This window comes from Budorcas taxicolor, chromosome 18, assembly GCF_023091745.1.
Source record: "Budorcas taxicolor isolate Tak-1 chromosome 18, Takin1.1, whole genome shotgun sequence".
In the NCBI taxonomy this organism is placed as follows: Eukaryota; Metazoa; Chordata; class Mammalia; order Artiodactyla; family Bovidae; genus Budorcas; species Budorcas taxicolor.
This window is the reverse complement of record NC_068927.1, coordinates 16,229,562-16,255,334: the sequence shown is the minus strand read 5'-3', so window position 1 is coordinate 16,255,334 and position 25,773 is coordinate 16,229,562. Positions and strand designations below refer to the sequence as shown.

Genomic DNA, 25,773 nt, shown 5'->3' with positions numbered 1-25,773 from the left:
ACACCACTTTGTTTCCAGGTGACAGGGTAGGAGCCAGGGTGGGCAAGGCAGTGCAGGAGAGAGGGAAGGGAGAGAGCAAGGGATTATCCACCTTACAAACTGCTTTGTCCATTGAAGCTGAACCCACACTCCATTCTGGAAGCAGAGGGTTTGTGTAGGAGATGTTTGCTGAAGAAATGCTTGCGTTGGCCTGGGCTTTATTTCTTTAGACACAGTCCAATGTTAGCCCTCACCTTCTGTGTCTTTTTTTTTTTAGCTAAAGATTTCTTTATTGTTTTACTTTATTTTTGACTGTTCTAGGTCTTTGTGGCTGCACGAAGGCTTTCTCTAGTTGCAGTGCTCCAACTCTAGGTGCCCAGGGATCAAACCAGGGTCCTCTGTGTTGGCAGGTGGATTCTTAACCTCTGGAGCATCAGGCAGTACCCCGTGTCTTTGAGACACTTTTCAGTGATCCTGCCATGGGTCCTTCTCATTGAGAACACAGTCCCCATCCTCTTCTCCTTCTGGACAGACTCACAGACTCGTGCAGCTCGTCTGCTCATAGTCAGGGTGCTGCCGGGGTACCGGGGGAAGATTTGAAGTCTGGAGTTAATGGTGAGAAGGTGAAGCTGTAGCTTGAGGACCTCAGTCTGCTGCGCACAGTCCAACACATTTTTTCGACACCTGAATAGTTCACACTTGTGTCCTTAGGGAACATGCAGAAAAGCAAATCCTGAGGCTCTCGTGACTGCTGAGAGCCTGCTGAGCTTCCCAGTTGGGAAGACTGAAGAAGTGAGCAGGAGTCCTTCTGATGCAAACACTTGTTTGCCCAAGGTTGTGAAAGTCTTCAGCTACAGGACAAGCCCCTCCCCGCTTGACACAGAACTCCACAGCACAACTCTGCCAAGGGGCTTTTGTCCCAGTCTGGGGCCTGCAAGCGCCACTGAAAGGACTGGCCAGTGGCCCTGGACTAAGTGCTCACTGGGCACAAGGTTTCTGGAGGGATGGGGTACACACAGGCTTCCCAGAATTTCCTTGTAATTGTGCTTCAGTTACTCACAGAGGGGTCTGCTTCCCCCACACCTTCACCTGACTGGCCGCCTCCAGCTGTTGCTTCAGAGTCGACCTCAAAGACAGTCAACACTACCTCCTGAAGCCCTTTGACACACAGTCTTGATTTTTTTAGTTTTTTAATTTATTTTTGGCTGCACTGGGTCTTCGTTGCTGCATGCAGGCTTTCTCTAGATGCAGTGAGCAGGGACTGCTCTTCATTGCAGTGCACAGGCTTCTCCTTGCAGTGGCTTCCCTTGTAGAGCACTGACTAGGCTGTGCGGGCTCAGTAGTTGCGGCTCCTGGGCTCGAGCACAGGCTGTTGTGGCACACACGTGTAGCTGCTCTGTGGCATGTGCTGTCCTGGATCAGGGATCAAACCTTTGTCCCCTGCATTGGCAGGTAGATTCCTAATCACGGGGCCACCAGGAAGGTCCCACAGTCTTGATTTTAAAAGTTAATCTCAAGGAAATCCCAGGGGATCCAGTGATTAGGATTCTGTGCTTTCACTGTCGAGGGCCTGGCTGGGTTCAGTCCCTAGTTGGGGAATTAAGATCCCACAAGCTGTGGGGTGCGGCCAAAATAATAACGATGTGTGTGTGCGCCAAGTCGCTCAGTGATGTCTGACTCTTTGTGACCTTGTGGACTGTAGTCCACCAGGCTCACCTGTCCATGGGATTCTCCAGCCAAGAATACTGGAGTAAGTTGCTGTATCCTCCTCCAGGGGATCTTCCCAACCCAGGAATCAAACCCACATCTCCCGAATTGGCAGGCATATTCTTTACCACTAGCGCCATCTGGGGAGCCCAACAATAATGATAATTAATTTAAAACATTAATCTCAAAGCAGCAATGTGTTTTTATTGTTTCGACACAAAGGCATGTTCCTATAGCACTTTGCAGAAACTAGCACACTAACAGTGTCCTCAATATGAACCATTGGTTGAATTAGGAAAAGCAGGAGCCTAATAACTCAGTTGGGACAGGTTGATGTTGGTGCTTCACAGAACTCAACCATCCAGCCTCTCAACTCTCCAGTCAGTTCAGTTGCTCAGTCATGTCTGACCCTGCCACTCCGTGGATTGCAGCACCCCAGGCTTCCCTGTCCATCACCAATTCCCAGAGCTTACTCAAACTCCTGTCCATTCAGTTGGTGATGCCATTCAACCATCTCATCTTCTATCATCCCCTTCTCCTCCTCCCTTCCGTCTTTCCCAGCATCAGGGTCTTTTCCAATGAGTCAGCTCTCCATATCAGGTGTCCAAAGTACTGGAGCTTCAGCTTCAGCATCAGTCCTTCCAATGAATATTTAGTGTTGATTTCCTTTAGGATTGACTGGTTTGATCTCTTTGCAGTCTAAGGGACTCTCAAGAGTCTTCTCCAACACCACAGTTCAAAAGCATCAATTCTTTGGTGCTCAGCTTTCTTTATGGTCCAGCTCTCACATCCATCAGAGCCAATATGTAAACCTGATAAGAGGCTGGGCGATTGCCATATGAGGAACACCTCATGTCAGTGACCACCTGGCAGTGTGTTACTGTAACACAGGTGTCTTATATGAAAGTTGCTGAGAGAGTGGATCTTGAAAGTAGTCATCACAAGAAAATCTCTGACTGACTGTGTATGGTGACAAATGTTAATTGTGATCATCTCCCAGTACTTACAAACATGAACCACTGTCTTGTATATCTGGCATTAATATGATGGACTTCAACAAAAAATTTTAAAAACAAAAAATGTAACCAGAAATTGTATTGATTTGAGCACAGATTGGAAAACAACTTGCATTATGATGTGAGAACTCTTTTAATTCTTCCAATATTCTTTACTTGTCTTCTGGGCTCTGATGTGTTAAATGTGTCCACTTAATGTCTGTCTCAGCAAGGAGCCCTCACACACCTGATTCTGAGACAGTTCCAGAAACTGCAGTCAGGCCACACCCTATCCACTCTGCTGGGCAGAGTAGGTTGCCCAGTGGTCTGCCTGCTCTGGTGGCCATGAGTTGCTGTGGGAGAACCTCTTCACTCCCAGGAACCCCTTAGGGAGGCGTGAGGAGTAGCAGGGGCGGCTAAGGCCCCACTCCCAGGGCTCTCCCCGAGTGCTGTGTCTTAAGGACCAGGAGGTGTTGTCACCTGTGACAACTCATTTCTGTACATCAGAGCACTGTCCCATCGGCCTCCCCTTGCTGGGCTCCCATGAGCCCATTCCCTGGCAAGCCCTGGGAAGGCAGGCTGCACTTCCTCCACTACAATGAGGTGCCCCTCTTCACCCCACCTAACAGCCTATTCCTGGCTATGTGTCACCAGACACTGGCCGTTTTAATGGTAAAGTACAAGGGGGTGAGCTCGGCCATGTCCCAGTGTCACAGAACGGCCCCATCCTCCTCACTCCAGGCCGTCTTCAGGAACGAAACAGGATGGGGCAGAGGCAAGGTGTCCCCTCAGGGCCCCTCCTTGGGTGGGCACCCGCACCTGCCCTGCCCCTGTGCTTCCTTGGGGCACTGGGCGTGGGGGCGGCCCCACGTGCTGCGCACAGAAAGGGAAGTAACAAGCAGCAGCTTGTGTCACAGGGGACTAGGGCCCTGAGTGCACCTCGTCTGTCTGTTTCCCCTGCCGCTGCTCAAGAGTCCTAGAGAAGGAAACTGGTTCCTGCACAGCTGACCTCTCACCCTGCAGACGTGGGATCCCTGATCCAGGACACCATCAGGGCAGAGCTGACCACGCAGCATAGGCTTCCCTCCCATCCCCCAGACATCTGCCAGGGGCCCGCGTCCACACTGCAGGAGGTGGCCATTCCTTACTCCTCCAGGCCCAGCGCCTGCCCCTGGCTGACCACGGATCAGCGAGCCCAGGACAGGGCACCACAGAGGATAGGCAGCAAGGGGCTCAGAGGCCCTTCTTGTGCAGAGCTGGAGATATTCTGACCAGGTCTCAGGGGCCAGGAGGAACCTCAAACTGTGAAACTGTCCAGATCCCTCGTGAGACAGGGCCACTCCATGCGCCCCTGTGATGAGCACAGGTGAGCTTTCCACACGAGGACAACCCACAAACACAGATGAACCACCCATTTCGGCAGAGCCATTTATTCCTCCAGGCAAGGAAGTCAATAAATAGATCTTGAGGGGTCTTGACCAGCGAGGGCTGAAAGGTGAGGACTGCATGCCCAGCCCCCCGGCCAGCACCAGAACAGGGGTGGGGGTGGGGGCGCTACCGGGGCCAGGATGGTTCCTCCCCAAGCAGGGGCAGCTGCTAAGCCCCCTCCTCCTCCCCCGAGTCCTGCTTCTCTCTCTGGGCATCGCTCCACTTCTGCGGCGCGATCCTTTTCTTGGGCCCGTGGGGTGGTGGGCCGATGAGGGCCTCGATGTCCTCGTAGTTGATCACTTCCTTTTCCAGCAGGGCACTCGCCAGCTGGAGGAACAAGAGGGCAGTGTGAGCGGCAGATAGGGGCCCAGACAAGAGCCCTTTGAGAGCAGAGTGCGGAAGGGGGAGGGCCCAGCCTCCCAGACCTGCCACTTCCCAGGGACACAGCACAGGCGGGCAGCCCACGCAAAGAATCGCTCCCTGTCTCCACCTTAGAGACAAGCCCAGCTGCCAGCCTCATTAACTTTTCTACTTCCCTTCCCAGTCTGTTTATTTTGGGCAACTTGGATTTCTTCTGCAAACGTGTGTGAGTGTCAGCATGGAGGGGGCAGTGGAGGTGACGTGCAGGATATACCCCCCAGTGACAGGTTCCCGTCACCCCCACACTGGCTGCTCTGACAGCTGGCCCTTGGACAACACGGGCTTGAACTGCAAGGCTCTGCTCGCACTCGGGAGTTTTTTCAATGAACCTGACTGCAGGACTGGGGACCTACAAGCCACAGATGCAGAATCGTGGGCAGGGAGGGCCGACCCTGAAAGTGGCGCCCAGGGTAAGTTGTGTGGCACTCAGTCCTGGAACTCCAGGACAGTGTGGGCAGGTCACAGCAGCAGCACAGACTTGGCTCCCAAGACAGGGTCCCAGCAGGTTCTGCACTACCCACGGCTCCATGCAGGCAGGTGTTGCTGGTCTGAGGACCTGACACCAGTCCCCACAATGTTGCCTGAAAGAAATAGCTGACCATCCACCAGGAGCCGCCCCTTCACTATGTCCTGAGACACTGCCTCTGGGGTCACTCCAGACCTGACACCTAGCATCACTGTGAGGACATCACACACAGCCCAACCGGGGATGTTCCCCACACACTAGACCAGCCCTCATGCTCTGCTGTCTGCAATAGGAGGGGGACTATCCCAGCCAAGAGGGCCTGGCGGACGTGAGCACCGAGAACAGAAGGTGACCTGGGTGAAGTGTGGGCGTGGTGGTCACTGGGTTGTGGAAAACTAGCCTGACTGATGGGGGTACTGTTCATGGGCTGAGGGCTCTGTGCCGTTTGCAGCTCCCTGTGCATCTAAAACTCTTCTGAGCTTTAACGTCTAGTGTAAATTTCTAGAAGTTTGAATTGAAAAGGGATTAAGCCACATCAACCAGACCCACTGCACACTGAAGCTGGTAATGGGCCCTGAGGGCTGGCAGTGTCCTCCTGTCTGCCCTGAAGGAACTGGCCCTGGCCTGGCAGGTACGTGCAAGGCAGGGAAAATGCTGGATCCAGCTGAGCTGGATGGGGTCCGTTGGTCACATGGTTTTCTGAGACAGGCGAGTGGCTGCGTCACTGTGAAGTGACAGCGGGCCCAGCTCCCGCAGGCCTGGGGCCGGGGACAGTGGAGGCTCACCGCGTGGAGCTTGTCCAGGTTGTCCCGAAGCACCTGTTCCGTATGCCTATAGGCAGTGGCCACCAGCAGCCTCGCTTCCTGTGAAGGGAGATGTGTGATGGGTCAGGATGCTGCCGCTGTGCACGGGGTCCCGTGTGGCCTGGCCCTGGCACTAAGGCACATGGAAGAAACACGAGTTCAGAACACGGCCTTTTGTGTCTTACAGGGGACAGGAGAGCATGGCAGCCAAGAGTCTCCTACCCTCACCCCCACCCCAGGAACCCTCTGTGCAAGGGGCCGCCAGCTCCTGGAGCCTTGGACCTCGTTTCATCCTCCACACCCAAGGCTGCCTACGTGCCAGTGTGCCAGGCCGCCAGAGCTGCCTGAGGGTGGTGACACTGCCTGGCCGTCTCCTCAGGCTGCGGAGGTCACAGGCACTGGCTCTGTCCCCGGAGGCATTTATTCGCTGTCCGTGATGGCCCCACAGCACCCACAGTTCCATCAGGAGCCAGTGGGTCCTCACCCAGAACCTCAGCTCCTGCGGGTGCGGGGCCAGCACACCACACCCCCCTCCCCACACACAGGGCTCAGGCTGGGAGGGACTAACGTGGTCCATCATCTGCTGGAGGCCCTGGCTGAATGGACGCCGTCCGATGCCCGTGACGCCCTCCTGGGCCTCGGGGAAGGAGACGGGCCCAATGCTGGGCGCCATCCCAAACTGCTTCACCATGGAGTAGGCGATGCGGGTGACCTTCCGCAGGTCGTCCTGTGCCCCTGGAGTGTGGGATCAGAAAAGGAGGTTCTTCCCTAGAACTGCAGGTCGGGGACCCCGCCAGCCCTGACAGCAGAGGCAGTACCCAGGGACCACTGTACCCGGACAGCAGAGGTGGGAACCCAGGGAACAACTGTGCCCTGTTGCTGGTCCTTTAAACTTAAAAAAATTTTCTTTTCTTTAAAAAGCAACTCGGGGTTTCCCTGGTAGTCCAGTGATTGGGAATCCACCTGCCAATGTAGGAGGCACAGGTTCAATCCCAGGTCCAGGAAGATCCCACATGCTGAGGACTAAGCCATGGGCCACAACTACTGAAGCCCAAGTGCCCCGAGAGCCCATGCTCAGTGACAAGAAAAGCCACCACACTGAAAAACCTGCACGCTGCAACAAGACCAGTGCAGCCAAACACAGGCCCTAATGAAATTCAAGATGGCATGTGCATCCCACTACTTAGACCCCTCCACAGACTCCCCCTCCCTCGCAGAAGGGCTGAGGGCACCGAAGCAGCGCGGGAGCTGCCGCTCACCGGAAGTGACCCTGTTGAAAGAGATGGACTCGGATGCGCGGCCGCCCAGGGCCATGCACATGCGCTCAAATAGCTGCTCCCTGGTGAAGAGGTGCTGGTCTCTCGGGAGCATCTGAGCAAAGCCCAGGGCTGCGTTGGTCCGAGGAGTGATGGACACCTGCACAATGAGGTGGTCTGTTAGCCGGCAGGACCCAGGCTTCAGAGACGAGGGGGCACAAGATAGTCTTTGCTCAGAGGGTTCGAAGCAAGGAAGCCAATCTGAGGCCCCCATGTTTATAACAGCATTTGCAGAGAAGGGCGTGAGGACCCCACACACGACCATGTGTCCATGAAGGAAAGAACGGTGATGAGGAGAGGTGAGCCCATGCGATGAGGCCTGCCCTGAGCAGGCACAGGTCTGAGGGTCACAGCCGCGGGAGGCCACCCCGAGGCTCGGAGGAGTGCACGTCACCACGCTGGCTGGCAGGGACTGGGTGCGGGAGAGCACCTTCTCAGCACAACTCATCTACCTGGCCCTCAGGCACCAAATGAATGTCCTACATTCACTTTCTTGAGATACTGCATGAAGACACTGATCTTAATTACTGGGTCTTCTCACACGTACACGGGTCTCAGTCATAGCCCTCTGCAGAGGACACGACGGACTGGCCTGAGCAGCGGGGCACCATCCAAGGCAGCCTGACAGCAATGCTCGGCTGTAGCCAACGCCCCCGGGAGACACCCGTACCCAGCTTGTAGCTGCCGGCATGGCCCTCTGTCTGGAGGTCAGGGAACAAGGAGTGAGGGGGGACAGGTCCAAGTGGAGGGCAGTTACAACCCTCAACACGGGCACCCACGTCCCCAACACGGGCACTGTCCCCGGTGGTCACTCAGGGACCCCCGGTCACAATGTTACCACCAGGGGCAGCGGCATGGCATCAGCCCTGCCACATACATGATGTGTGCCGACCTCCCTTCTAAGTCAGCACATCTCAGAGCTGATGGTTCGCCTGGCAGTTCTTATTTCCACAATCTACCATGCAGATAAGGAGGGAGACTGCAGGTCATCATGTGGCTTTCCCACAGTCACCCACCCCTGCCCCTCCAGGCACAAAACGTGGGCCTTCCAAAGTGAGCCCAACTGGGCACCCAGGCCAGGGCTGCCCACACACACCTTCATCACAGCCTCCGTGTGCTCCAGCAGCCAGCCCACCAGGGCGTGGCCCGACTCGTGGAAAGCAACCACCTTCTGCTCTTCCTTGGAAAGAACTTTGCTCTTCTTGGCAGTCCCTGAAAGAAGATCAGAAAGGTGAGCTCAGGCACCCCAAGTACATGGCAGGCACATTCCTGAGGTGCCAATGCAAAGCTGCCACCGGACACTCAGCTTCTGTGTCCCCAGCCCAGCTACCCATCCTCTCCCCGGCTGCTCAGACTGTGAGGATGCCACAGGAGCCTCGCTCGGCCCACTGAACCCACCACTCAAAACTCCGCAGGCTGCAGCCCCTTCAACATGGCCCTCGCTGGGCTGCCGGGCCGACGGCATGACCTAGTAGGGCAGCTGCAGCCTGCGACTGTCCAGTCCTCTTACCTGAGTCGCTGGTAATCATCTTTCATTACATCCTCTGCTCAGGTCACTGCTGAGGCCTCACCCACTGTCCACTCATTGTTACCCCTGGGTAAGCCCTGGGTTTGGGGATGCAACCGGGACCACCTACGCCGCCAGCTTCGAGAGGACACGTCTTACGTGCTGGCTGTGGCAGTCGGGCTGTCCCTCGGACCCCGGCAGCTGCCACGCGGGAGCACCCTGCTTGAGGCGCTGCACGCTCGGGCAGGATGCTAGGCGCTCTTCTCTAGTCTTTCCTGCTTAGAACACTTGCTGTAAGCATATCAGTTTCATGCAAAACAACCGGCTTATGTAAACCCTGATCTACAGTGAGGAACCTCAAGGCGAGCCCTTCTGTCCTCGCGCACTTGCTGTCCCCATTGCGGAGGGTCCTGTCCTAGGTCTGAAAGACTTAAGGGGGACGGGCCATCTGAGCGAGGCGCTGCCTCCTCGGCGTCCCGCTCAAGTGCCTTGGTTGGAATTCCGTTTAAGGACAAGACACACCATGTCTGGTGTTGCCACAGGGGCTGCGGGAGCCCTGGCCTGCTCTCCTCACAGAAGTCCACGCATTCCACGTCCAGCAGCAGTGGGTAAGCACTGCCCAGACGCCGCCCTCCCCGTCCCCCCAACAGGGCACGGAGACCCTGGCATAAAAGGCCACCTCCTCGACCTCAGGAGCAGCGGCTCCAACCCCTGCCCATGTGGACAGCGGCTGTCTAGGCACCGCCTATCAGCTGGTGGGCCAAGGACGCTGAGTTTGCGAGATCCTTCTACATTTCTGTTTCAAGAGCCCGCCTGTTCTTGGTCAAGAGAGTATCTCAAACTAAGGAGAACAAGTCACACCTGACAGAAAAGCAGGAACAGGTGGCCTGTCTTCCCTCTTGGGCAATAATGCCATCACACAATGTCTAGGCCTGCCCCCTCCTGCCGCCCCCCAAGACAAGTCCACGTACCGGCCACGACGCGCTCCACGGCATAGTCCAGGTTGGACGTGTGTACAGCTGTGTGCCCTTCCCGCGCCGCGTGCAACGCAGCCTCATTACAGATGTTGGCAATGTCAGCGCCTGTCAGCACAGGGGTGGGGGGTGTTAGTAGATGCAGAGGTATAGGGACGGGAGGGGAGCCACCCTGTCCCCCTCGAGCTGCCCCACAGCTGTGCAAGCAGCCTCTCTGGACCCTCTCTTTCCTTCCACCCACTGTTTCACACACACACACTCAGGAATGAGAAAGGTTCTTGACACCCATGAGGTTGCAGTTCAGGGTGTTAAAGGTCCAAAGGGAAGAAACTTACATCATGGTAACAGGGGTTTACACCATGATAACAGGGGTTTTTATTTATATCACCCTGTGAAATGAGAACCGTACAGAAAAATCTAGATTTGTGATAACATGGAGAAGGTGGCAGGGAGGGACACGGCCTCTCAGGGTCGCCTCTGGTGGGGAGCAGTGGGAGGGAGCAAGGCTGGGTCAGCCCTGGGGCACAGGACAGAACCTTGGGGAGGAGTCCCTCTACCTCTGCCTGCTGGGCGCACACCACTCCCACCCCAGCTGTGCTGGCCGAGGAGCCCAGAGCACAGCTGGAGAGTTCCCGGGGAGGCCCGCCCCCGTTGACCCCAGACTAGGACCAGTGCCCCTACAGCCCTACCACTGAAGCCAGGTGTCAGCTCCGCCAGCCGCTGGGAGTAAAAGCTGCTGGCCCGCGTCAGCTTCAGGCTCTTCAGGTGCTGCTCAAAGATCTCCTTCCTTTCCTAAAGGACAGGGGGCAAAGGCCACAGGTCAAAGGCCATGGGACAAAGGCCACGGTGCTGGCTCCCCACCTGCTGATCAGGAGCCACTGGCTCAGCTTCTACTCTCAGAAACCAACTCAAGAGCTGCAGACGATACCTCCACGCGTGTCTCCACGGAAACACTAACCTGCCAGCCACCTGCTACGCTCACCCTCCAGACCCTTCCCCACTCCTGCGGGGTCTCCTGCTCCCTCGGGAGCCATCAGGAAGGCGCGACACCCTCGGAGGTGGGCATCCAAGTTGAGGCCTGAGGCGGCAGGGCCAAGAGGTCCCAGGGCTCACAGCCGTCCACCCCGGCAGGGCCACTGTGCAGCTCACTCTCCAAAGCCACCAGCACATGGCTCTGCACCAGCGTGAGGCTCTGCAAAGGCTGTCCAAGAAACTCAGCCCAGACGTCTCATCATAAAGGTCAGTGAGAGTCAAAACCAGAAGGGCAGGGAGCCTGGATGAATTAGCCAGGTCGTACTGACCTGCAGAGTGGGAAGGTCGATGAAAACGTGCCTGTCCAGTCGGCCCGGCCTCAGCAGAGCATTGTCCAAAATGTCAGCTCGGTTGGTGGCCGCCAGGACGATGACGTGGTCGGTGGTACCCATTCCTGGAGGGACAGACAGCGGCCGTGAAGGTGAGTACCCCAACCGGGCAGCTTCCCCACAGACTGCCAGGACAGCGGCACCACCAGAAAAAGTGAGTACCACCCAGTGTGCAGGAGGCACCAGTTTCACTGCCAGACAAGCCAAGTCTCACAGGGAAATGAGAGGCTTGCTGGAGGCCAGGGCCCTGGACAGACCGGACTCCACTCCCTGGGCCACCTGGGGACGGAGGGGCACCCCCACAGCTTGTCTCAGACTCCTGCCTGGGCTGCCCCTTAGGGCTCCCCAAATGCCTGCCCGCCATGGGCCGGGGCTATGAACACAGAACCATATTATGTAACAGTGAAAAGACACTGAAAAAGGCAGAAACAAAGGGTACAGGAGAAAACAGCAGCCATGCCAGGGGCTCGCGGAGGGTGCTCCAGCAGAACGGCCTGTCAGCAAGCCGCCACAGGGCTGGTTTAGGGACTCACACAGCGTGGACACACGACGAGGGGGCAACACCACAGACGTCCCCACGCTGAGCGCTGATTCCCATGGAGGGCCCACGCTGCAGGTGCAGGCCGTGTGCTGCCCCCCAGCAGCTGGGCACGTGCCTCTCCCCTAGCACCACCATGGAAACCTCACTGTGCCAGCCTCTCACAACTACTCATCCATCTGTTCTCCAGAATTCTGTCATTTGCACAATCTCATATACATTGGATCAGATGATTTATAGCCTCTGAGGCTGGCCCTTCTCACTCGGCATAAATCCCGAGGTCCAGTCAGGCAGACAACATCCGGTGTCTGCACTGTGGCCGGGTAAGCACACACAGAGCTCAGCCAGGCACCCACTGGAGGTCGCACAGGCTCTTTCCGGGGTGTTCAGCTATTGCAAGGGAACACTGCAGCACCGTGTTCTGTGGACACTGGATCAGCGTGCAGATCAGGCGTGCTCAGTCAGTTCAGAGCCGGCCCGAGAGGCTGCATGCTGTCCACCCCCACTGCAGGAGGTCAGGTTTGCTTCACGGACGCCTTTTCACAGCTGCTTCACTCACTTGAGGGCCCGGGTTCAACAGGGGTCTGGGATCCAGTCTCCTCCTCACCACGTCTGCTGTTGCCACTACCTTGATCAAAGACTGAGTGCACAGCTAAGTGACAAGGGACGTGAGTGTGAGGATGGAGTCACGACCCAGCCGCTAGGGAGCCAAGAACAGGCTCTGCCGAGGCACTGGCTGCGCTCGCGGGGAGGTGAAGGCTCAGCGCAGGAGGACGGTGCTTCAGCAAGACGTGCTGGAGCCGCCGGCATCCACACACACAGTGAGCCAGGACCAAGCGGCACGCCTCCTACAGATTCAGTCACCACGGGTCACAGGCTAATGTTTTTCTACATTAGGCCATGGGAGGGCTACCTGTGGCTCCCTTTGTTTGCTTTCTATTTTTCTATTGAAGTGTATGTTATTTACAGTGTTCACGTACACAACACAGTGGCTCCACTATGTTTGTGTATACGTATGTATTGATGTACATTCTCGCAGATTTTCCTCCATCACAGGTCATTACGAGGTACTGACTATAGGTCCTTGCTGGTTAGATACTTGGACCTTTCCACGAACTTGGGCAGAATCAAGAACATGGGGGTGTGGACAGAAATGTCCACCATGGGGCATTGAGCTCGAAGGCCTCTCTATGCCCATCAGGCTGTGAGAGGGGTGGCAGGTGCCCGGCCTCTGCCTGTGTGGTGGGCTTCCTCCAGTGCTGGCTTCCCACGGCCAGCGCCCACTCCTCCCCGAGGGGTGACAAAGGCTCCTCAGTTGCCCCTGCAGGCGGAAGAGGCTCAGCTGTCTCTGTGCACAAAGGCCCCTTCGCAGCAGCCCAGCCTTGCCAGGGCTTCTGGGGGGTGTCTGGGGAGGGAGCAGGGGCTCCCACGGCTGCAGCAGAGCTGGCAGAAGTCACCCTCCTCCGAGCAGCACAGAGGAGCAGAGAAGGCGCCAGCTGGGAACGGTTCCTGGGGGTGCACGACACCTGGAGGGTTGGTCTCTGGCTTCAAGTGCGAACAACAACAGGAGCAGGGGTGGGGGGATTGTTGCACTAGGGCCACAAGGGAGCACCCCCGTCACCCACACAAGGTCACGACTAGGCTCAAGGCTGTGCTTTAGCCTGATGACATGTCAGGAAACCCCTGCTCCGAGAGGAGAGGGGCGGGAGTGGGGCACCCCACCATGTCCCTGCACAGCCCCCACGACAGTGGCTTCAAGATGCTCTGCCCGTGTCCCACAGGAGCACCACGTTGCCCATCTTTCTAAAGAGAGCCAGAGGTCACAGTCCTGTTTGCACTTCTGACAGCAGACTCATCACATCCTATGATGGGATATCTGGGGAGCAGGAGTCTAACTTGCATACGAATAGACGGCACACTCAGGATCCAGCCGCTAACAGCCCAGCACACAGGGAGGGGCCAGTTGGAGCCGAGGGTGACGCGGGAGGCAGACCCCACTGGGGACCCCATCTCCAAGGAGGGTCTCATACAGCCACGTGTCAGGTCCACAGCTCTTGGGCACGTCCTCCCCAGGAAGATGGCTCCTCAGACCTTGACCACAGGGCAGAGACCCTGAGCCGTTCTGACTGACATACCCAGATGCAGAGAGGGGCATGGGTCCGCAGGGGCAACCTCAGACGCAAACGGTCCTCAGGCCCTGATGAGGCTGCCCTTTCCTTGGCCTTGTGAGAGATGACTTTCATTTTGAACCTGCGGGGCTTTCACATGATGAAACACTCCCACGCATCAGTCCCTGACCTGCCCAGCTGCAGGCCCGAGTCCCAGCACCAGGGTCAGGGGGCGTGGGTGCCAAGGCCAGCTGCATGGCTCTTGCCAACACCCGGGCTGGACCCCACTCTGAGGACGTCCTTTCCCAGGCCTGGCCTGGAGGAAGTGTCACAGCCACAAGGGCAAGGAGGGGGAGTCAGGCCCAGGCTGGAGAAGACTAAGGAGACAAGACACTTAGGCAACATGAGCCTGCCCTGGGCCCTGCAGAAAGGCACATCTGCCTGACGCCCACGTCACGCCTCTTCCATGTCGGCCCTCAGGCTGTGGGGGGTGGGGGGGAAGGACACTTATAGGAGTTCTGACTGCTTCTGCAGTGTTTTTTAAGTCTGAGACTCTGAACATAAGAGGCCAAAAAAGTTTCACCTTTAGCCATATACAACCGAAGTCCATTGCCCCACACACTGGTCACCAGATCCACCATCCCAAACACTAAGAACACTTTAAAGAGGAAAATAAATACACCAATAAATGGTTCTCTTAGGACCAAAACTACTTTAAGAAAAAAGCATCTTTCTCATCTACAAGACCTAGAACAGAACTAGAATTCTGATTAAAGAAAACTTACAGATGGGTCCTGCACAGCTGGGGCATGGGGAGGGGAGACTGTGGAGCTAATGTTTAACGGGGACAGTTTGTTTGGGAAGGTAAGAAAGTTCTGGAGATGGATTGTGGTGATGGTTATACAACACTGGGAACGTACTTACAGCTGTTAAACTCTGCACTTAAAAATGGTTAAAATGGCTTACTTTTATGGTTTGTATATTTTACTATAAACACCACAAACACATAATGTCTACACATACACCCCGCAAAGAGGATCTTACAGGAGTAGCTCAAAAGAAAACTCTATTAAAACCCTGTGTGGCAGCCAGTTCCAGAGGTCATCTCAAGGACAGCTGACACAGCATCCCTGGCAGTGTACCTGAGGTACCCTCTGTGCCCACGCTGGGCAGAGACTCTTGTCAGCATGACCCCTGGCCCCCTCTGAGACTGACGACCACTGTCATGACCTGACCCCACATGATATTCCCAGCTTTTCTTCCTTGTTTCACTACTGCTCTGACTTTGGGAAATTGAAAGCTATGTTTCTGGTTACCTCCTGCTGGAGAAGAGTTCCTGGTGCTGACAACCCCTCACTGTCCACGATCATCCCTGCCGATCCCGGCCCCATGGTGCTCACCATCCATCTCCACCAGCAGCTGGTTGAGCGTCTGCTCCTCCTCTGTGTTGGAGAAACCGGACACAGCGGTGGAACGCTTCTTGCCCACGGCGTCGATCTCGTCGATGTACACGATGCAGGGGGCCCGGGCCCGGGCTTCCTTGAAGAGGCTCCGCACACGGGCAGCACCAAGGCCTGAGGACACAGAGGACGGGGAAGTGGGCAGGTCATGGGCACGAGCCCTGCTCTCAGGGAAAGCCCAGTAGGTGGCCTCTGGTGCACATGGGCTGGCCCATTCCCTCCTGGACTCCCCAGGACGTCAGCAGCTGCTCCTTCCATGCCTGTGACTCCTAGACACAGGTCTCATGTTTCCACCTTCACCCCCACAGCCCCCGACATGCAGCCAGGTGGGCCCACCTCCAATGACCTCCACGAACTCTGGGCCAGCCATCGCCAGGAAGGGCACCTGGGCCTCCGTGGCCACTGCTTTGGCCAGCAGCGTCTTCCCGCAGCCAGGGGGGCCGAGCAGCAGTGCGCCCTTCGGGACCTTGGCGCCAAGCTGAAGGAAGCGCTCCGGGCTCTAGGAGAGCAGCAGAATGCAGGCTGATCTCTGGGCTCCGGAGAACGATCCAGACACGACCCTTGGAAGGCTTGGGTCCTGAACTGGTCCCGTCCACACGGCTCAGGGAGAACAGAGTGCTCCGCCGTGACAGGTGACGGGCCGCGCAGGGCACCATCGGTCCGGGCTGAGCAGGGGATGCACCAGGAGCGCAGCATCAGGCCGGGCAGTCCCCCCACCCACCACGCCCTGCGTGCTCACCTTCAGATAATCCACGAACTCCTTGACCTCCAGCTTGGCCTCATGCATTCCTGCCACATCTTTGAAGCTGACTCCTTTCCCCATCTTGCCATCCACAATCGTGAAACGAGCCATTTTCAGCTGATTCTGGGCAGAAAGTTAGAGGGCAGAGCCCTATGCAGCCCAGTGGGGCAGGGCGGAGGAGCCTGGGGGCCGGTTCACCTGCACGTCCTCCCACCCCTCCACTCGCTCAGACGGCAGGGAAGGGCACAGTCCAGACACATGAAGGCGGTGACAGGTAGAGGCTGCCTGGCACTGAGCAATCTGCCCTAAAGGAAAATGCTTCCCACATTAACCAGGTGATTTAACAGTCTGTGTGGGAGTGTTCTTATTTCTCTATGTGACTTTCCCCATTAGTCTCTGACTCCTCTTACTGATTTATATAAAAGTTACCTAAAGACACTCAATTCTGCAAGTGTTGGTAAAAATGTCACCTCGTCAATTTTTGGCAAGCAATCTGGCTGGACAGATAAGCTCTCAGTGAGCAGCTCACCTCAGCCAGAATCTCCTTCAGCTCTCAAAAGAGGCAGAGTGTGGAATTCATCACAGCATTATTTAAGTACAACAAAAAAACAGTCCAGAATGTGCAAGAATTATCACACTGTTTGAGCCAGGTATACTGCACCCCAGGAGACACCACGCTGCCCAGTGTGGATGCAAGTCCAGAGTTCCCAAGGGCCCATTCAGGGGGAGACAGGGGCACTCTATCCCCGCCACCCCGGTTCCCAGGAGGGCCTCCTCTGTGGCCCTTTGCTGATGAGCCAGGTACGACTTGACAGGGAGGGCAAGTGCACACGGCACTGAATGCCACTGGACAGGAGAATACTTGTGAAGTGTATTCAGGTTTTTCTTTTGAAGACAACCTTCAAAGATGTCTCAGCTAGTACATGAAACCCCCAAAAGTCAAGCCCGGCTAAGAGGGAAGTGCAGAGTGCACTGTAGTATGGACCCCCTTGGGTTCAGCCCCTCTCACATCACGAAAGGGGCCTTGGCTAGAGCTGGGGAGCCAAGCCCCCGTGTCAGTCAAACAGGAGGAAAGAGGAGCTGCCAGACGACATTCAGATCGGCCTTTGACAGGCTAGCGTCCACTGCGCACCCATCCTGCCGTTTACGGGAGAGGGTTCAGCCCACAGACAAAATCCCAATGGCACAAGTTCAGGGGAACAATCTGTACAACTTACAAAGGCACTGAATCCGCCTTCCCGTCCTGTCATCCCAGCCAGACGGAAAACATACCACAGGATGGCCAGGCCCACGGCTGTCATCCCCAGGGCGTAGAGAGCACTGGCGGGAGAGACAGGCAGGCAGAGGCTCAGGCAGGCTCCGGGCAGCCCCCAGACACGCCTCACCCAGGCTGGGCCCAGACCTCCCAGAAGGAAAAGGACTCCCTCGCTCTGAGACCAACCTGTGGAGCCAGCACTGAAAATGCATCTCCTCGTCCACTTCTCACCACCTCCCTGCCTTCATATGTTGCCTGGGTCTGGGTACTGCGGTGCTGAGCAGGCAGCACCAACCAGGCGTGAAGCCAGAACCACCCACTGTTCAGAGCCGGACAGCTCACGCCCACCAAGAGCAGCTCTTCACCGTCCATGCGTTTTGCTTTCAAAAGTAGGCCATCACTTTGGGTCACTAAGCAAAATCAGCCTAACCGTACAAAGAACAAACCCTGGAGCCTCACCCCCAGATGAAGAGGGGTGTGCCCCCACCATCTAGAACAAGCAGAGGTGCTGCCTGGGGGAGCTGCCCCCTGAGGAGCTGGAGCTGCGACAGACACACGGCACTTCGCAGATGCTGCCAGTCCCCATGAGAGGACACAGCCCTAGTATGCACACCACCGTCCCAGCACCCAGCTACACGCCCAGGCCCACCAAGTAACTGGCTCCCCCTCAGGAGGGTGCAGATCCTGCCACCCGTAGGCCCTGCACGGAACCAACAGGTTCCCAGGGACATCTGCTTCTCCCTTCCCCTTCCCCGCCCCACTTTCCTATTTGCAGATGGCAGCAAACCCACCCTGCGCTAAACAAGAAGCACCACAGATTACTGGAGCAGTGACCAAGGAACTCCAGGCTCCGCCCCACACCAGCCACTCCCAGGCCTGCCTCCACCAGGGGCTCAGTTCACTGTGGGCACAGCCAGTGCGAGACTCTGGACTTTTTGTCTCTCGTGTCACAAAGTGAAGCCTGGTTTAATTCAGAGGCCCCCAGAAAGGACCAACCTACTTTCCAAAGAATCCTGTCCGCTTGTAGGAAACTGGAATCCTGTCCTTGCCTTCAATATTCAGCTCATCTTCAGCTGCTCGAAGCTTCTCTTCAAATTTGTCGATGTTTGCCACCTGCATGCGGTACATCAATGCCAGCCGCTGGGGGCAGAGAGCAGAGGCACGTGAGAGTGACAAACAGGCCAGACAGCTGACCCCGAGGACAGAATGGAGCCCCCACCACACTGTGGACAGCTACAGGGCTTCAGAAGCAGATGCCTGCTGCTCAGCAACCTCCTCCACATCCAGAAAGCTTTTGTTTTCTCAAACACAATTACAATGAAATGTTCACTAACAGAAGGTTTTGAGCAAATGCAGGGCAGCACATGCAACTGAAACTCAGCACCGGGCTGGCACTCCACTGGAGAGCATGGCAGACCCTGGCAAGGAGCCTGAAGTGTGGGATCCAGACCCACAGTCACCCTCCAAAAGTTCACTGTTTGCCCGTCAGCTGTACCTGACAGTCAACCGAGGCGGCTCCTCGGTCCTCAGGGAGACAAGAGGCTAAGGAAGTGGGAGTGGGTGGCACTTTCGGGAGGCTAGCAGGAAGATCTCATCACTGCCACCCCGGCCCACAACAGTCATCTTTCCAGCAGCCACGCTTTCCAGAGGAAACTGTCCACTCTGATTCTAAGCTTTCTAGTGTGAAGGTCTCATCATTGCCACCCCAGCCCACATCAATCATCTTTCCAGAAGCCATGCTTTCCAGAGGAAACTGTCCTCTCTGATTCTAAGATCTCTTGGAACTTAAACCGAGCAACCAGATCTCCCTCTGCTCTGAAGTCTCTTCAAAGTCTAGTGGGATGACCATCATTATGAGTGGTCAGGCTCCACTTCAGAGGTTAAAAGGCCAGGTCCTCACAGCAGGGTCCACCCAGCCAGGTTCCAGCACTGTCACAGGTACCTCTCCACTCCCTGACGCCAGATCCGCTACTGGGGTGAAGCCCAGGGACCTTTCTGCCTCTCCCCTGCCTGCACAGCAGAGGGCCACCTGTGGCGGGGAGGAGCAGGGTCCCTCTCCTCTGCCCCTTTTCTTTCCTGCTCCTTCCAAGGGCCAGTCCTTCCCAATCTGTCTCTCTGCCACCTGTTCCAGCCTGAGGGTTTACCACTTGGACACCCCCGCCACCTCCCTCCTGCTGCTCACATGCCATGTGGACCCTAGACGTCACTGCGACCCTCCCGGCTTTTCCCGAGGACCACACGGCCTTGCCCCCTTCTCAAAGCCTCCAGGCTCCTCCTTAAATCAAGACACTCACGGCTCGCTCTAAGCAACCCCCGCTGGCGCGGCACTCACAGGCCGCCCGAACACCACGGCACCGGGGTGCAGGTACACCTCCACCACGTCGCTCTCGGGCACCACTTGCACCCGCTGCACCTCGCCCTTGGCCAGCATCTCGTGCACGAAGTCATTCCAGGAGATGTTGCCCCCACTGGAGCCCAGCGCATTGAGCAGACTCATGATCACTGCGATGACGAACAGGGTGCGCAGCCGCTCTCGGTACATCTGGTCCTCGCGCTCCCGGCGCCTGCGCTCCTCTGCCAGGTGGGGAGCAGGCGTGAGAGGAGGGCGGAGCTCCATGCCCGGCCCCACGCCCCACCCCCGCGGCCCTCCCCACCCCACCCTACACCCGCAGGAGGGCTCTGCACCCTCTGTGTCATCCCGCTGCACTTAGCTGCTCAGTCTACACTTGGCCAATATTACAACAAAGTGACCAATTACAAGCTGTTCAAGGTCACTAACATTCCTGTTTACCGAAGTCCCATCTGCTTAGATAACATGAAACCAACATGAAGTAAAAAACCTCCTCAGAGTACTTCCCTGGCAGTCCTGTGGCTAAGACTGCCCCCCCCCCCAATGCAGGGGGTGCAGGTTCCATCCCACAGGTCCCTGGGGGAAGCCCCCCTCCGCCCCCAAAATTAGACTGATATACCTTCGTCATCCTCAGGGCTCCTCCCCTTGGCTTTATCATTGTCCTTGGTCTTCTGCTTCCTCCTCGAAGTGTTAAAATAGTAAGTGCCTCCTACAAGAAATGGGGAAAGCGCTTAACAGCAACCAGACCTGCAATTACAGGGAGACATTCAGGACAAAGGGCTTCCCTGGTGGCTCAGACGGCAAATAATCTGCTTGCAATGCAGGAGACCTGGGTTCAATCCCTGGGTTAGAAAGATCCTCTGGAGAAGGGAATGAGAGCGAAAGTGTTCAGCCACTCAGTCATGTCCAACTCTTTGTGACCCCATGGACTTAACTTTCCCTCATGGAGCCCATCAGGTTCTTCTGTCCATGGGATTTCCAGGCAAGAATACTGGAGTGGGTTGTCATTCCCTTCTCCAGGGGATCTTCCCGACCCAGGGATCATACCTGGGCCTCCTGCATTGCAGGCACAACTCTTTACCATGTGAGCCACAATGGAGAGCAGAAAGGATTGCGAACCCACTGCAGTATTCTTGACTGGGCAATTCCATGGACAGAGGAGCCTGGAGAGCTACAGTCCATGGGGTTGCAAAGAGTTGGACATGACTAAGCACTAACACACACACTCAGGAGAAGAGGATACTTCCAGACAACCAACAAAACATAAACTATCGAGAATCTACCTGCACAGGATTTAGAAATCTGGATGATCGTTCTTGGTACAATATTTATCATCTCACTGTAGATGATAAACCACTTCAACTGAAGGTTATCACTGTAGATGATAAACCACTTCAACTGAAGGTAAGTGTTTTTATAATTTAAAATAGCCAACGTGATGGAATAAAAGTTATGAACATAAACTTGAGAAAGCGTCATGGGTCTGCGGGAGAACCACCCTTCCCACACACACAGTCGCCTTCAGTGAATTAAACAAATGAGCAGCACAAGCGCCTGTGGCACAGCAGCACCCACTCCACACACTGAGGCTCTCACTTGTCCACATCAGCACTTAAAATGGGGGAGAGCGCCTCAGAAAGTCACTGGGCTGCACCTTCCTTCACAGATACTAACAAAATCACAAATAAAACCGCCTCTGTGTCCACCAGACACTGGGCTGTTGGAGGGTGAGGGCTGTGCCGCTGGGGGCACATGTGGGCTGCTGGGACTGGGTAGGCACAAGGCTGCTTGTCTGCAGCAGTGGAAGATTCTACTGTTTTCCTGTTCCAAATGAATAAAGCAGGGCGTAAAAGCATAGGTGTCAACCCTTATGGGCCTTTGACCTAAGATAAAGGAGACAGCAGGGGACTTCTGTGGTCCAGTGGTTAAGATTCCCCCTTTCAGTGCAAGGGCGCAGGTTTCATCCCTAGTCTGGAAACTAAGCTCCCACACGCTACAGGGTACAGCCAAAAGGTTTTAGAAAGAGAGCGAGAGAGACAGCAGGATCACAAGATGTCATGAAACGGTGCAACTCTAGTGTAAAATGAAGTTATGTTTACTTAATTTCTGCACATAAACCACACAGTTTGTAACTTCTTACCATTGCTGGAGCTCACTACAGAACAGGAAAATGTTAGCTGCTCAGTCACGTCCGACTCTTTGTGACCCCATGACTGGAGCCCGCCAGGCTCCTCTGCCGATGGAATCTCCAAGCAAGAATGCTGGAGTGGGTAGCCATTCCCTTCTTCAGGGATCTTACCAACCTAGGGATCGAACCCATATTCTCTTGCATTGCAGGCAGATTCTTTACTATCTGAGCCACCAGGGAACGTGGAAAATCTCTGTCAAGCAGCCCTTACTAAGCTTGTAGCTCCTTAGTAAGCATTACTGGAGCTGGAGAAACCTCTGTCAAGCAGCCCTTACTAAGCTTGTAGCTCCTTAGTAAGCATTACTGGAGCTGGCTACAGAACATGAGAAACCTTTGACAAGCAGCCCAATCATGGCCAGAATTTTTTAAAAAGAAGAGACAACTCAAAATAAGCAAAAATGGCCTGTTCTGACCTTAGACAAATTTCCTTCTCAAAAACTTCACTTCAGAGCATCTGAGGGCTCACACTGGGTAGCAGCTAAAGGGCCTCTTAGTGATTTCGTTTTTTCTGACAATGTCAAACAAGCAGTCCTCTGAATTTATTCACAAATGCCACACGTTCTGCCTGTCACTTCTGTCTTTTCAAAGATACAAACCTAGAAGTTTCCAGAGTCTGACTGGATTCTGTACAATGTGCTGTTTCACCAACAATCTGCTGATTCCTTCCAAGGTAGGGGTTAGCAGTCGCAACTGGAAACTCTGAAGAGAAAAGAAGGTCACAGAGCCTCAATTACACGGATGCCACAGCACAGCTGGCAGTGCAAACTCACCCCTGATACAAAATTTTTCCTAAAAGCGCCAAGATTCATTTATGTAATATTTACACTGCGCTGAAATATGAACCAACAATCTGACCATTATTTCGAAGTTTTACCATAACATCAAAAGAAAAAAAAAGTTCCAAATGTCAACAGCAAGAAAGCAAGTCAAAGAAACGCTGAAATGGAGGTGCGGAACACTGGCTTCTATTCTGTGCCCCAGGACTCCTGCAGGACACAAGCAGCAAAGGCTTCACTGGCTGTCCAGAACTTTTGCTCCCAACATCTCCAGACAACCGTTCCTTGTGGAACATTCCCATGAAGTCCAGTTTCCCACTTGAGTGTATTTTATGTTATGGTCAATGGTCCAACCTAATTTTTTCTATCTCAGTGGTAGCAATTTCTCCATTTTTATTGACTTATTTATTTTAAGGGCTTCCCTGGTGGCTCAGATGGCAAAGAGTCTGGCCACAATTCAGGAGACCAGGGTTTGATTGCTGGCTCAGGAAGATTTCCAGGAGAAGGGAATGGCTACCCATTCCAGTATTCTTGCCTAGAGAATTCCAGGGGCAGAGGAGTCTAGCGGACCATAGTCCATGAGACTGGGACATGACTGAGTGACTAACACACTTAATATACATACATTTAAGTTCTTTCCCTTAGTTCATCCCTGGTCGGCTGCTATTATGAAGAAAAGTAACTCCTTACCAAAGGAGTATGCTACATATAATTTCCTTTTAGCAGCAGGTTAAAAATTCCTAGCACATACAATTATTATCCAGTTTAATTAATACTACTATACTGGGTTCAGTGATGGCCAGGAGGCATATAAGGGAGAACCACAGAGAGGCAGACTGGGCACTAGAAACGTGGAGCAGTGTGCCAGGCACAGCACACACACAAGTCATTCTCCAAAGTCAACCCTAAACGCTGTTTGTTTAAACCAGATTATGTTATTACTAGTTCTAGTTGTTAGTGAGATAATCTGTTACGTATCCACCAAGTATGTGTGAATTGCCTACTTCAGTCCTTATTTACTTTCACAGAATAATCAAGTCTGGCTAAAATTAATGAATTATGATTTTCCTTCTCAATAGAACTTAAAACACAAACAAGTGTAATCTATCCTTTCAGTTCAGTTCAGTCGCTCAGTCGTGTCCGACTCTGCCACACCATGGACTGCAGCATGCCAGGCCTCCCTGTCCATCACCGACTCCCAAAGTTTACTCAAACTCATGTCCACTGAGTCAGTGATGCCATCCAACCATTTCATTCTCTGTCATCCCCTTCTCTTCCTGCCTGCAGTCTTGCCCAGCATCAGGGTCTTTTCCAATGAGTCAGTTCTTTGTATCAGGTGGCCCAAGTATTGGAGCTCAGCTTCAGCATCAGTCCTTCCAATGAATATCAGGACTGATTCCTTTTAGGATGGACTGGTTGGATCCCCTTGCAATCCAAGGGACTCTCAAGAGTCTTCTCCAACACCACAGTTCAAAAGCATCAATTCTTCCACACTCAGCTTTCTTTATAATCCAACTCTCACATCCAAACATCACTACTGGAAAAACCATACCCTTGATTAGATGGACCTTCGTTGGCAAAGTAATGTCTCTGCTTTTTAAAATGCTGTCTAGGTTGGTCATAACTTTTCTTCCAAAGAGTAAGCGTCTTTTAATTTCATGGCTGCAGTCATCATCTGCAGTGATTTTGGAGCCCCCCCCCCCAAAATAAAATCTGCCACTGTTTCCCCATCTATTGCCATGAAGTGATGGAACCGGATGCCATGATCTATAGTTGTCCTCAGACTCAGAAAGGGTGTAGAATAGGATTATGATATGAAATTGGTTCTCAACTTATGGTAAAATACAATAATACATTACAACCTAAAATGCGAGGGTTGGGGTCCTAAGAGAGGGCTAAAAAAATCAGTGAAAAAAGCACTTAGGGTCTGTTTCCAGAGTGAAATGTTAACATTAACAGGGCCTGGAACACAGCCTTCACACAGAGGGTCAATGAATTTGTGTCCATAACATGTCAAGCTACACGATAAGAGTAAAATACAGTTACAGTGCTCACATGAAAAACCGCTCAGAGCAATTGGAAGGCACTAGAATTCATCCTGGAGTGATCTGATCTATATGACTGCAAATAATCCTCTGCTAGATATCAGTGAAACTCTTAGTCGATTCAATTTCAAAACACCAAGAGGACGGGCAAAAAATATCAATGTACGAAACAAGTGCTGTTGTTTAGTCGCTAAATCCTTGTGACTCTTTTGCGACCCCATGCGACCCCGTCAGGCTCTTCTGTCCATGGGATTTCCCAGGCAAGAATACTACAGTGGGTTGCCAGTTCCTTCTCCAGAGATCTTACCCACCCAGGGTACCATCCTGCATTGGCAGGCTGGTTCTTTACCACTGAGCCACCAGGGAAGAACGAAACAAGTGCTAGAGAAGTCCAACTGTGCGGCCTCGCCCCCGGTTTCTCCCTTGGGCTGCCCGCCGGCCTCGCCGCCCGCCTCTCCTCCGGGTTGCAGGTAGGAGCTGCCTCTCGGAAGACGAAGCCGAAGCGGCGGAGAGCATCTTCCACATTACCATTCCAAACGCCGCTGCCGGAGGCCCGTACATTACCTGCAGGGCTCGGCCACCAGGCCCGACGAGGCCCGTCGGAGGCCTGTGGACGACATACGGCCACCTCCACTTGGCCCCGGAGGAGCAGCCTGGGTTCCAGCCCGAGTAGGGGCACCGCAGCCTCCCCGGCCCCGGTCCCGGCCCCGGTCCCGGCCCCGGGCGGAAAGCGCGCAGCAGCAGCCACGCGGCCGCCATGTTGACCCGGAAGCCGCGCCTGCGCTATTGGGGAGGGAGGCGGGGGGCGGGGTGGTCTCCGCGGGGCGCCTGCGCGGTCGGGCCTCTTCCAGTCAGGCCTGTCAAGCCTTGCTACTCCGCGATCGGGTTCCGTGAGCCAGCGATCCGCTGCAACTCTAATCCGACTGGGATTCTTTGGCGGGTTTGAACTGCCACTTTGTACTGCGAGTACAAGCGCTGCGAGTAGAACTGCAGCCTGGCGGGCCGCGAGTGGGGGCATCAGACGCCGCTCCAGGTCGCGGCTCCCGGGAGGACTTGGCCCAGCGGGTCCATGGGGCTGCGGAGGGAGCCCGGGAGCCGGAAGGGAGCGGACGTGCGTAGATGGTGGGGCCCGCCTGAGGCCCTGACCCCGACTTCGGGCCCGAACCCTGACCCCCGACTCCAGCCTCAGATCCAGACTCTGAGTCCGACTCCCACCTAGACCCGGGCCCCTGACCCCTACCCTGCCGCAGTCTTGGCGCGAGGAGAATGCTGCGGAGGGGAGAGTTTCGCTCTCCCGGGCTCTAGCTGCAGAGCCTGCCCCGCTGGTGCCCCAAGGGCCCTGTGTACCGAGAAGA

At 55.0% G+C, this 25,773-nt stretch overlaps 1 protein-coding gene across 1 annotated transcript; it reads right to left on the bottom strand.

Moving 5' to 3' along the window:
• Positions 1 to 4,098: 4,098 nt before the first annotated feature.
• SPG7 (SPG7 matrix AAA peptidase subunit, paraplegin) lies at positions 4,099 to 25,181 on the bottom strand. Its single transcript, XM_052655354.1, has 17 exons — positions 24,983 to 25,181; positions 22,194 to 22,296; positions 20,029 to 20,118; positions 19,392 to 19,633; positions 18,060 to 18,199; positions 17,022 to 17,124; positions 15,802 to 15,927; positions 15,399 to 15,561; positions 15,003 to 15,176; positions 10,897 to 11,021; positions 10,285 to 10,387; positions 9,593 to 9,703; positions 8,211 to 8,326; positions 7,058 to 7,214; positions 6,367 to 6,533; positions 5,781 to 5,858; positions 4,099 to 4,436 (listed from the first exon to the last, which is right to left on the bottom strand). Exons 1-17 carry the CDS (start codon positions 25,175 to 25,177, stop codon positions 4,278 to 4,280), a joined length of 2,352 nt encoding a protein of 783 aa, XP_052511314.1. The 5' UTR covers positions 25,178 to 25,181; the 3' UTR covers positions 4,099 to 4,277.
• Positions 25,182 to 25,773: the final 592 nt, after the last annotated feature.

What these genes read in the sequence shown, in the direction of transcription:
- SPG7 (XM_052655354.1), bottom strand. Translation starts at nt 25,177, where the DNA reads ATGGCGGCCGCGTGGCTGCTGCTGCGCGCTTTCCGCCCGGGGCCGGGA. An exon ending in CAGACTCTGGAAACTTCTAG is followed by an intron (nt 20,119 to 22,193) that starts GTTTGTATCTTT and finishes CATTTCTTGTAG; the next exon opens with GAGGCACTTACTATTTTAAC. An exon ending in ACCTGGACAAGCTCCACGCG is followed by an intron (nt 4,437 to 5,780) that starts GTGAGCCTCCAC and finishes TTGTTCCTCCAG; the next exon opens with CTGGCGAGTGCCCTGCTGGA.